Consider the following 12,160-nt stretch of genomic DNA (forward strand, 5'->3'; position numbering starts at 1 on the left):
AATAGATCATATAAATATAGATGAACAACGAAAAAATGAGCAGACTGAAACTAAAGCAGAAAAACCGAGGAGTTGGCCGAGGATTTGGCAGCCGCTTCGCTCATGCATTCCTGCGGAAGACACACGATGGTGTCAAAGAAGAGGGAAGAGCTTAAAACACGCGGGTGTGAAGACGTGGGAATGAAAGAGAGCGTTTTATTATCCCGAGGAACGGTCGCTCTGCTGACCTGACATATATTTATCGTGATTTTGCGGTGAGTTACGGCATGTCTGGAGCGACTCTTCAAAGAACACTACATAAAGGTCAAACGCTCGCACATCTAAAGAAATTCCTCCTTTGAAATTATGTTTTTATTGTAATACAGTATGAGAAGAGTCAACACTCATTTTAGTGTATCATGACAGGATCATAATGATTTATACAAAATACAACAAAAGACGGCATGAAATGCAGAGTTTTCTTTCTGTGTTGACATATCTCTTGTTGAAAAGGACGTTTGGAGCTTTTTTTGAAGGAACTATGCTACTTGCTATCGCAAAAGCTTCAAAAACGTTCTAAAAAGCTAATTTTAAATGCATATATGTGACCCTGGAGCACAAAAGCAGTCTTAAGTCGCTGGGGTATATTTGTAGCAATAGCCAACAATTTTCAAATAGTTGTATCTCGACCAAATATTGTCCGATCCTAACAAACCATACATCAATGGAAAGCTTATTTATTCAGCTTTCAGCTGATGTACAAATCTCAATTTCGAAAAATTGACCCTTATGACTAGTTTTGTGGTCCAGGGATATATGCATATATGCTAAATATCTTTTAAGAGTATTCTAGCATACAGATGTTAGCATCAAAGCTAACAAACATGGACTAAAAACTTCTAAAAAGTTCTAAAAAGTTTTTAAAAGCCTATTTAAAATGTGTATTTATGCTAATTTCTTTTGTAGGAGTATGCTAGCATACAGATGTTAGCCTCAAAGCTAACAGACATGGACTATAAACTTCAAAAAAGCTTTAAAACAACTTAAAAAGTTAATTTTAAAAGTGTCTATATGCTAATTATATTTTAAAGGTATGCTAGCATACAGATGTTAGCCTCAAAGCTAACATACATAGACTGGAAATTTCAAAACAGTTCTAAAAAGTTTGAAGAAGCTCATTTTAAATGTGTATATACACTAAATATCTTTTAGGAGTATGCTAGCATACAGATGTTAGCCTCAAAGCTAACAGACGTGGACTAAAATCTTCAAAGAAGTTCTTAAAACTCATTTTTAATGTGTATGTACATCTTAAATATCTTTTAAGAGTATGCTAACAAACAGACGTTTGCCTCAAAGCTAACAGGCATGGATTAAAAACTTCAAAAAAGTAAAAAAAAAAAAGTTGAAAGAAGCTCATTTTAAATGTGTATATACACTAAATATTTTTTAGGAAAATGCTAGCATATAGATGTTAGCCTCAAAGCTAACAGACGTGGACTAAAATCTTCAAAGAAGTTCTAAAAAGCTCATTTTTAATGTGTATGTACATCTTAAATATCTTTTAAGAGTATGCTAACAAACAGATGTTTGCCTCAAAGCTAACAGGCATTGATTAAAAACTTCAAAAAAGTAAAAAAAAAAAAAAAAAAAAAAAAAAAAAAGGCAATATGACTCATTGTGAGGGAAACAGCAGCTAATTTCTACTCAGCACTACTAGTACTTCAAAAAGTTCGGTATCGTCACATTTTTACACTACTCAACCAGCCACGACTCTTCCACTTACATGAACGTAGAGGTCTTCAAGAGCGATGAGATTGTGTTGAAGAAGAGCTGCAGCGATGTGGTACAGAGATGATGGCGTTTCTCCATTAGGCTCCTGTGAAAACACACACAAAAACAAAAAACACCAGATGAACATGATTACAGACACAGAGAAGGGCGAACAAACCCAGCTGCACAATATAATGTTCACAACGTTTCCCATTCCTATGAAGTATTTGGATCACAGTGGATTCCTTCGACTTTCGTTCATTTGAAAAAAAAAAAAAAAAAAGTTGAAAGAATCTCATTTTAAATGTGTATATACACTAAATATTTTTTTAGGAATATGCTAGCATATAGACGTTAGCCTCAAAGCTAATAGACATGGATTAAAAAGCGTTGACAAAGTTCAAATTTCTAGCATTAGCGATAGTAACAGTGATGCTTGACTTAGCAAAAATGCTAATGATTAGCATTAGCCCACTCACCGGATCCTCTGACGGGGCACATCTCTGGGATGTGTCCGAGGGCCCAGCAGCGGCCCGTGTCGCAGCAGCACTGCATCTTGGTGTACTGACCGGACAGTTCGCTCGCACAGCGGCCGTTCGCTAAAGACGAGAAACACGCACCGACCCGATGATCTGTGATGCAGAACGAGAGAGGAATCAGAAATGCTTGCTACTGTTTTTGTGTAGTATGAATACTGTAAACAATGTGAATTTCGTCAAAATGAGCAGTGTAAAACGACAGTATCCCACAATGCAATGCGCTCAACTTGGCCTTCCATTTTTAATGTGACAAATGACCTGGAAATAACATCACACATGATGTTTTAATGCTCCTTTTTGATTCGAATTGCCAAAAGTGATGTTATTTACACACATTTTTAACTCCAAATACCACAAATGCTTTTCTAGCGAGTGCAGTCGCACATCACAGGAAGTCAAGTCCATGCGTGCCCTGCACACGGTCCCCTAGCAGGAAGTTAATTTATGAGGTGAGAGCCTGAGAAGGTCACTGGAGGACCAACAGCATACGGGGTTGAGATGGGACGTTTCGCTCAGTCAAGGTCAACGAGGGGGGCTGGTTGCGATAGGGTGCGTACACTGTGACATTAGCATGTGTGAACCATGCGAAAGGGGGTTGAGAGTCGATTAGCTCGGCTAATAAGCCAGCACTCTGCAATAAATCAAGTCCATGTGGAGTAATCTCGGCCAATTACATCGGACATAAGAAACCCTTCATCTGGAGGCTGCAGACCCGGCCTGAGGGGGGCAGGGTGGATTTCGCAAGCGTGGTGACGGGAACGCTGGCTTCAATTGGAAACAGACCTTCTCGAGCCTCAAAGAGAGATTTTTCGTGTTTGTATGGGGCCCGGCGGTGCATTAACGCTGATTAGCGCCAGGCTAAATGACTCCCAACAGCCTGGTTCTGTGAGAAGCAAAGCACCAGCCGGGGGAAACGCAAAGATACCACAAAACTTTTGCGCCTTCTTTGGTTTCTGGCCTAAAACGATGTCTAAATAGCTTGTTGTTGGTTACTAATAGCATGCTTGGCCTTTGGAATAACATGCACTGATGAACTGCGCACAATTATGAAAGTAATAGCAACAGTCAATTTTGATTTCACGTCAACTTTCGAACATTCTCCCATGACGTCATGCTCCAAAAACCATTTTGGCTTCCTAGAGTCTTTGTTTTGTATGTCAACATGTAGAAAAACACACGGACTGCCCGCATTCTCCACCATGACAGGATCCATATGTAAAGCAAACGTTTGCCGTAAATCCACACGGGTTTCTGGGAACAAATGAAGGCCACGTCAACGCGTCATCCAGGGCCGATATCTCACGTTTCTTTATTCGCACCCGGGGACCCGACGGATCAGGGGGTTACGAGAGATTTATGGGGTGGCGGGAGTGAGAAACTCAAGACGGCGTGTATAAAAAGAGACATACACACATATAGAGAGAGAAGGGAGTGTGAGAGAAACGGACAGTGAAGAGAAAAGACAAAGGCGATGCCAGAGTCAACAGTGCCTCTGCCTCACTGTACTGAAATGTTAGCAGGAGGAAATAGCATCCATGTGACTCTGTTTTCACCGTTGTCCTCTGGCAGCTGATCCCCCTGAGACCGGATGAGACCGTGTGAGACCTGTTCGCCAAAAGAAACCAACAAACTCTCTACGTAACCAAAGTCTCAAACTAAAGAAAGACTAGTCTGTCTGGATTGCGAAGGAACGGTTTCCTTTGCGAGCATTTTTAAAGGCAACATGCAACGGCATCACATTTAACTACAATTACATTTGCCTGTGCATGTGACCTTTGTGACGTCAACAAAAAAGACAAGTAATTTTTAAGTGCAGAAAATTTGTACGTAAATTGTCACATGCATGAATCGAACCTGGATTAAATTTCCAGGTAAATTATTTTTAAAACCAAACATTTTTCATAATGCCAATTTATGCTGAAATTTGTTCTCCATGTGTTTCCCGGAATGTTTTGATGAAAGATTTTTCAAAAATCATTGTAAGATGAGCATGAATATGACATCTTTTACCCGAACGATTTTCATTGTAGGAATTTAAATTTGTACGTAAATTGTTGCATTAATTAAATTAACCAAATAAATTTCATTCAAATTCAATTCAAAATTTCACACAGCACCTTTTAGTTTCAATCATTCTGAAAATCCTGTGTCGAATTGTGTCCTGTTTGTAAACGAATCTGCGGTAAAATGAAGTGAACAGAGGACCGAGTTCTTACTGACGCAGTCTGGATCTTCATTAAAAATAAAGTTCATCCACTCTTTCCTTTCACTCAGAATGAAGGCAACACAAACACTGTTTTTCCACATCTTGGCACTGCACAGCATCTTGTTGTTTCAGAGCAACTTTATCGTTTGGTTTCTGCATAGACCTGCGCATTCGCCTCTCTCAAATGGGTGGGCGGGGCTAAACAGGCAGTGATGTAGAATTGGTGGGCAGGGCTAAACAGGCAGTGATGTCGATCTTCTTGTGGGGTTTATCCACACTATTACATCATAGATGGGAATATTACAAAAGCTGTTGTTTTGGCAGACTGCCTTCAATATAAGTTGTTTTTAGACTAATGACAAAGTTTTAAGTTCTGAAACTTACAGGATGTTTTTATAGTACAATGACCTCTTCCTAATGTTGAGATCAGAAGGAAGGCGATGCAAAGACTGTGTTTTTCTACAACTTAGCACTGCACAGCGTCTTATTGTCTTCGGAGCATCTTTAACATTTGGTTTCTGCGTAGACCTGCATTTGTCTCTCTCGTTATTTACACTACATGCGTGAATCGGTGGGCGGAGCTAAACAGGCAGTGATGTAGAAGCAGGCGTTGATCTTCTTCTGCAGAAGAATAAGCGGTGCTTATCCACACTATTACATCATAGAGTAGAACATTCCACAAGCTGTTGCTTTTGCGGACTGCCTTCAATATAAGCTGTTTTTAGACTAACTAAATCACCCTGAATTTACAAAAATCTTTTTTTGATAAATTACTATATAAATTGCTAGTGGAATTGATTTGAATGCAAAAACTCACACCCCTACCAATCATAAATTATGCATCTGTGGAAGAACAGTATGCCATGTTCCGTTATTTTGCAAAAACTGTGCAGGTGTTGATCTTCTTCCACGGAGGCGGTATTTAGCCACACTATGACATCATAAAGTGGCACATTCCACAACCTGTCGTTTTGGCAGATTGGCTTCAATATAAACTGTTTTTAGACTAACGAGAAAGTTTTCAGTTCTGAAACTTACTGGATGTTTTTATAGTACAATGACCTCTTATATGTCAAAAGTTCAAGGGAATTTTGTTTTCTCAGTTCATGTCCCCTTTAACAAAAACACGAACGTACAATGAACCATATCAATGATGAACCGACTTTAACTGAAAAACTGACTGTTTTCTATTGTCCTATTGCATTAACAGCACGTTTTTCATGTTTAACATTGTAAAGCTGCTTTGACACAATCTGTATTGTATAAAGCGCTATATAAATAAAGGTGACCTGACTTACAGAAATTACACATTTGACCTCAAAAAATACTTTGCGAACTCATCCAGGTTTATTTACATCTTTAAAACAACGGTTCTGTCCTGTTTGCAGTCAAAGATACAGGCCTATATACACACAAGCACACTTGCCTGGGCTTGAAGCGGTTGACTGCACACAAGTTCATCCCATGAGTCATTCAAGCAAAATGAAGCACGGCTCAGATGCAGCCCAGGAGCACAAGGTCACGGGAACACATGTGTGCGTGCGTGTTTGTGTGTGTGGATGAAAGAGTCTCACCGACACATCTGGAGCCGTCTGCGCTGGTGACGTATCCCCGCGGACAGGTGCACACGTAGCTGCCTGCGGTGTTGGTACATTCCCCACCATCGCACACTCCGGATATGGTTGCGCATTCGTCGATATCTAAAATACAACACAATAATGCATATCCTGCATTTGTTAAAAGTTTCAAAATGGTGATTTATCAGAAACTGTAGACTAAGTCTTGCAGTAGAAACCAAACAGCATTAACCAAATTAGAGAAGACACATTTTTTTAGGAGAAACATCTAAGCAGCAACTCTCATTGGATTCTACAGTGGGAGAAACAATTGAGGAAACCAAGAGATCTCATTTGTGGTTAGTGCTTTTAAACTGGCATTGTCCACCTCCTCATGGTAACACAACGCGACTACAGGCGCGAACTCAAAGTGAAACTCGACAGATGTTAAAGAGTTTTCTTGGTTTTTACTGCGTGTCGTTCTTATATTTATACACACGTGCAATTACGTTTATTTAGTAAAATTATATGTGGACGTTGTGTGTCGCATGAGATTGAGGCGGGATGTGGGAAGAGCATGAGCATGGAAACCGGGACTCACAGTGTGCCACAGCAGCTGAAAACGGCCCTTCTGAAGTCATAAAAACCTCGGCAAAACTAACCCGCTCGTCAGCGGAGCCCCAAAAGCGGGACTAGACTTTACTCAGGGCGGACGTGAAGCTGTATTGGAAAGGAAACATATGCCATCTCGACAAATGACTGCTGGAGTGTGTGTTCACATCCTCATATGTTAGGAGAACACTACTTTGGGGTTTTACATTTCAGATGCAGTTGTTTCTCTGATCAAATGGTTATGTTTAGTTAAACTCTTTATTTAAATAAAGAGAAACAGGAAAAATGAAGGGTGGGGTAAAAAAAAAGCATTAAAAATGTAATGTTTATGACACTGTACCCCATTATTTGGGTTTAAAAATAGTTTTAAAAAGAATGGTTCTAAATAATGACAATATTCCAATATAACAACTTTTTTAAATTGTGATGTCAAAAAAAAGTTCTATGACAGAATGAAGAATTTAAAAAGGTTTTTACAATGTTCTTACAAGTAGTAAGTTTCAAAGTAAGTTCTTACAATGTCACAAAAGAAACATTAAGTTATAATAAAGCCATCAAAAATAACTTTTTCTTATGAAATCATAAAAAGGTTCTTATATGACAAAAGAACTTAAAAAGGATATTTTAAGTTCTTACAATGTCATAGAAGAAACCTTTAAAATTCTTATAATGCCATTAAAGAACTTCAAGTTCTTATGATTTCATTATGTCATTTAAGAACTTTAAGCTATGAAATTATAAAAAGGTTCTTATAACTTAAGAACTTGAAAAGGTTCTTCTAAGTTCTAACTTCCCAGAAAACCCTTTTTAAGTTCTTATAACACCATTAAAGAACTTGATATTCATACGTTTCAAGTTTTAATGATGTCCTTGAAGAACCTTTTTAAGTTTTTCTAATTCCATTAAAATGTTCAAGTTCTTATATGATACAATGTCACTTTTTAACTTTTTAAGTTCTTTTAATTCTCTAAGTTTTAGGATATTATAAAAATGTTTTTATGACTTAAGATCTTAAAAAGGGTCTTTAAATTTTTGCCGTGTCACAGAAAAACCTTTCTTATGATTTCATAAAATGGTTCTTTTATGACTTAAATATAAAAAGGTTTGTATGAGTTCTTACGATGTCATTGAATAACCTTTTTAAGTGCTTATAATTGCCATTAAAAATTCACATTCTTATGATATCATAAAAGGTTCTCCTATGAATTAAGAATATAAAGACTCTTCTAAGTTGTTGCGATGTCATAGAAAAGCCTTTTTAAGTTCCTATGATGCCATTAAAGAACTTTAAGTACTTATGATGTCACAAAAAGGTTCTTAAGATCTTAAAAAGATACATCTACTTTTTGTGACATCATATGAACCTAAAAAGGGTCTTCTATGACCTAAGAACTTGAAAGGTTCTTCTACAGCATCATAAGAACTTAGAAAAGCTTTTCTACGGCATCATAAGAAAGGCTCTTCTATGACATTGCAAGAACTTAGAAGAACCTTTCATGTTCTTATAACGGAACAGATGATAAACTAAAACTATCCTGATGTGAAGGCCTATAATATAACAGTAAAAATCTCCAAAGAAGCATCTTCTCATTTAAAAAGAGCTCATGACAAATCAAGAACCCTAAATCACAAAATATAAGAAGCTCTGCTAAACCTTAAGTCCTTTATATGTGTGTTTACACGCAAACTTGGATATCCTTAGCATTACATTTTCAGCTTTCTAGAGCTACTTTTGCTGAAATGAGCTCCTGGCTTCTGTAAGTCTCCTCACCACGTCTTTAGAGTCAGAAAGTGCCCTGCAAGCAGTCCGAGATACCTTAAATCCTCGCCCGGGGCAAGACTTTTTCCACCACACCATTGTCTTTTAATTAAGCGCTCCTCCTCGCCCCACAGAACTACCACCTGGGTTTTTTTCCACCCTCCACACGGCTTCAAAGAAAACAGAGCAGCACTTTTCCAGGCAACTTCAGCCGTTCAGACTCAAAGTTCAGGGTGTTTTAGTGATCAGTCGAGTATCTAATTTACAGAAGTTGAGAAAAAGACTTCTTGGGTGAAGCTTGCAGACAGAGGTCTGCTTCTTCTCCAAACCTTCATTTTAGTCATGGCTTTGTCATTCAGGGTCAAAATGTCATTCAGATTTAAACTAATAACCTCAAGGGTTGGGATTCCTTTTGTCTGGCTTACTGGAAGTGTGTTGAATCCTATCGGTTTACATACTTAACTCTTTACTTACAGTTTTGAACGAGAAGTGAAAATGTTGAAACTTGCAGGAAAGAAAAGTCACAAATGAGATCTCTCTAATACCTCAGTTGTTTCTCCTAGACACCAATGAGATTAAGCTGGGAGTAAATGGACACTTTTACTTAAGTTTCCAGCTTCCCAGATGCATCTATGAGAAAATAAATGTGTCTCTCAATTTTTTATAGCGCTGTACTCTTCCTGTATGTCAGCAACTCAATTGTGCCTATTAGTATTCCTACTCAGGAATTTTATGACAAACATCTGAGACAAAGTAGATACTTGAATGAGACATAAATCAAGTCTCCATCAAGTTAATGGAGCTATGATAAAAACAACCTCTGAGGAATGTCATTTACTTTAGGTAGGACTCTTTTCATTAAAAGACTGCCTGGAAAAGCGAAATGCAAGCTGTAATCAATGCATTTATAAAACACATTTTAATGAAACCGTAGTGTAAAATAAAATATAATATTTTTTATACATTTATTTAATAAAACAGAGCAATAGTGTAAAATAAAATTAAATAGTTCAATAAATAAAATATTTTATTTTAGCTGAAATTAAATGATAAATATTAGATTAGAATTAAATTAGAAATGTTGCCTTGTTTATTAACTGAAATAAAATAAGTTGAGGTGCTAATTAAGAAAACTAGTAAATATCATTCAAGTAAGAATATAGATTTAAAATATACAGACATATTAAAATATATATAATAAATATATAACTAAAGCTAAATAGAAGTAAAAAAGACATGCACAAAACATTTATAAAAACTAAAATTAAACTAAAAATATATATAAAAGACTGCTTTCAGTTCATTAATTCGATTCATTAATTCATTTTAATACAATAAAATTAAATACTTTTACTTAAGAAATATTTATATAAAGAAATACTTAAGAAATATTTATTTTATTTACTGTTCAGTTATATTTTCAAGAATATATTTATTCAAAATTCTTATTTTATTTTACACCTATTGTTTTAATTTATTTGTTAATACTGACCATTTTCTCCATTTGCACTACTGTTAATTCACTTGCATTTTGCACCATTTTGTCAATACAGTATTGTAAAGCCAAAACAGCACACTAAGTGGAAATTACATACTGTGGTAGATAAGAAATAACCTCACCCATCTGGTATATAATAGCTGTGATCCACTATCTCTCTTTCTTTATCTCTCTATTTAGGTTTTATCTTAATAGTCCTAAAGGGCAGGCTTGGATCCAAGAACCGCAGACCCCCACTTTACAACACGCCTGTTTGTTTTCACTCGGCATTGTTTAAATTCCTCCCAAGCACCACTTATTTTAAAGATGGACCCAAAGAGGAAAATAGTCAACCAGCTAAACCAGGAATATGAACAGCGGCTAGACCATCATAAACCATCATGTAGGCCAATTCCAGGCAATATTCACTGGATCCTCAGATCTGACGTCAACATTTCATGCATAACAGCAACTTGGAAACCTTGCAAACGCCAAGTGTGTGACTCAATTTTTTCCAATTACGAGTTACGAACAGTACTGAGATCATTCTCCTGCTGTTCTCTGACAGCTTGCGTGGTTTGGATTTCGTGCAGTAATGACATACCTTCGCACTTCTGGCTGGTCTCACTTTGCCGGTGACCCGCGGGACATTTACACTCATAGGAGCCCACGGTGTTAATGCAGTTTCCTCCAGCGCATAGTCCTGGGATGGCCTGACACTCGTCCACATCTAACAAAAAGAGAAACAGAGCATAAGCAAACACATTCGGCCCGTATCTGTAGTTTGAACACAACTTGACCAGACACAATATCCCATAAATGCAATGCACTCGACTTGCAACACATAAATAAATTAAATAAAATTTACAAATAACCCGGAAGCATTATAAACCATGTTTTGAGCTCCATCATTTCATATTATTCAACCTGACTGCAAAAAATGTACATAAAATTGCATTAAAAATGTAAAATAATGGCATTTTTCTTAGCAAAAAGTCTTATTTTTAAAATAGCATGACTTTTTGTGTAAATTGTTCTTGTACAACACATTAAATCATTAATACATAAATATAGATTTGAGATTTTAGATTTAAATATAGATCAAGATTTGAGCATCTTTTCATGTGGCAAACAAAGCACTGAATTTTTTTTCAGAGGGCACATGGAAATCCTGGCACAATCCGAGCTGCAAAAGAAAACCAGCTTTGTTCGGAAAGGAAACACTAATTTCTACTACAACAGCAGCGTCTAAAGCTCTTAAATTGAGATCCATTATGGGTTTTGCTCACTTTAAGGATCTCTCAAAGGTCACTTTATATCTTTGAGAGGGTAAAACACATGTATATCATCTTTGTTAGTCTGGGTATTTTCTTATGGTCTGAACTCAGACTTCATAACACAACCACAGTATTGTCTGGGTTGGATGGCGCTTACATATCTGGCTAACACTGCGTTTATCTGTCTCTTTACGTTGATACGCACATGTCCGCAGGCCTTCAATCTGTATTCAATAAGCACCAAATCATTGGTTCTGTCTACTAATATAGGCCTAAAATAAGTTCTTCCATTAAATGCCATGTTGTTTTCATCTGCACTGGTCTAGAACTAAACCTAAACCTATTAAATAGTATATAAAACACTGTGCAGAATCTACAGCATTGAGGCAAAAGAAATTAGTTTACAGACTGAACTGAATGTAATGGCATAAATATACTGGATACTGCAAAATAATACATGATTCCCATGAAAATTGTTTCGCTTTAGCCCATTGCTAAGAAAAATTGTAGCTGATCAAAAAAAAAAGCCTCTCCCAACCAGCTGTGGATTGAATAAACATGCAAGTGTTAATCATGCTATAGTAAGCTCATCTAATGAATATTCATGACCTAAGCGACTAAGGTTTATAATGTGTAACAGGCCTTGAGAACAGAATTAAATCATGTCCAACTGTGTCCCTGAAAATCAAACAAGCAGTCCAAACAATACGCCCATAATTATAAATAAATGTGACAAGCCATTATGTAATCCCATTTAAAACACTCCCAATGGAAGTCATCTAAATATTTGACTCTGCTAAGAAACACAGTGGGGAAGTGTCCTCTTGGACAGGGACTGGAGTGGTATGGTTTACCCTAAACAGGCCATGACCTCTCTTAGTGTCATCTGCCGCGTCAGGCTAGTCATTAGGGCAAGAATTCGCCAAACATGTGAGCCAGACACTGAGAAGGAAAGAACTATTTGTTCAGATGCTAGCAGGAA

General features: G+C 37.0%; 1 protein-coding gene across 1 annotated transcript in view; it reads right to left on the bottom strand.

Annotated features, from left to right (window-relative positions):
- fbn2b (fibrillin 2b) overlaps positions 1 to 12,160 on the bottom strand; it is an 80,630-nt gene that overhangs the window by 49,201 nt on the left and 19,269 nt on the right. Inside the window, exons 8-12 of the mRNA XM_016507418.1 lie at positions 10,506 to 10,631; positions 6,072 to 6,197; positions 2,232 to 2,384; positions 1,931 to 1,968; positions 1,744 to 1,858 (exon numbers count right to left, since the gene is read on the bottom strand). Of these exons, the coding sequence (XP_016362904.1) occupies positions 1,744 to 1,858; positions 1,931 to 1,968; positions 2,232 to 2,384; positions 6,072 to 6,197; positions 10,506 to 10,631 (558 nt within the window). The remainder of the gene's footprint in view (positions 1 to 1,743; positions 1,859 to 1,930; positions 1,969 to 2,231; positions 2,385 to 6,071; positions 6,198 to 10,505; positions 10,632 to 12,160) is intronic.

The sequence above is a fragment of the Sinocyclocheilus anshuiensis genome, unplaced genomic scaffold, assembly GCF_001515605.1.
Source record: "Sinocyclocheilus anshuiensis isolate Anshui unplaced genomic scaffold, SAMN03320099.WGS_v1.1 scaffold2468, whole genome shotgun sequence".
Lineage (NCBI taxonomy): Eukaryota > Metazoa > Chordata > Actinopteri > Cypriniformes > Cyprinidae > Sinocyclocheilus > Sinocyclocheilus anshuiensis.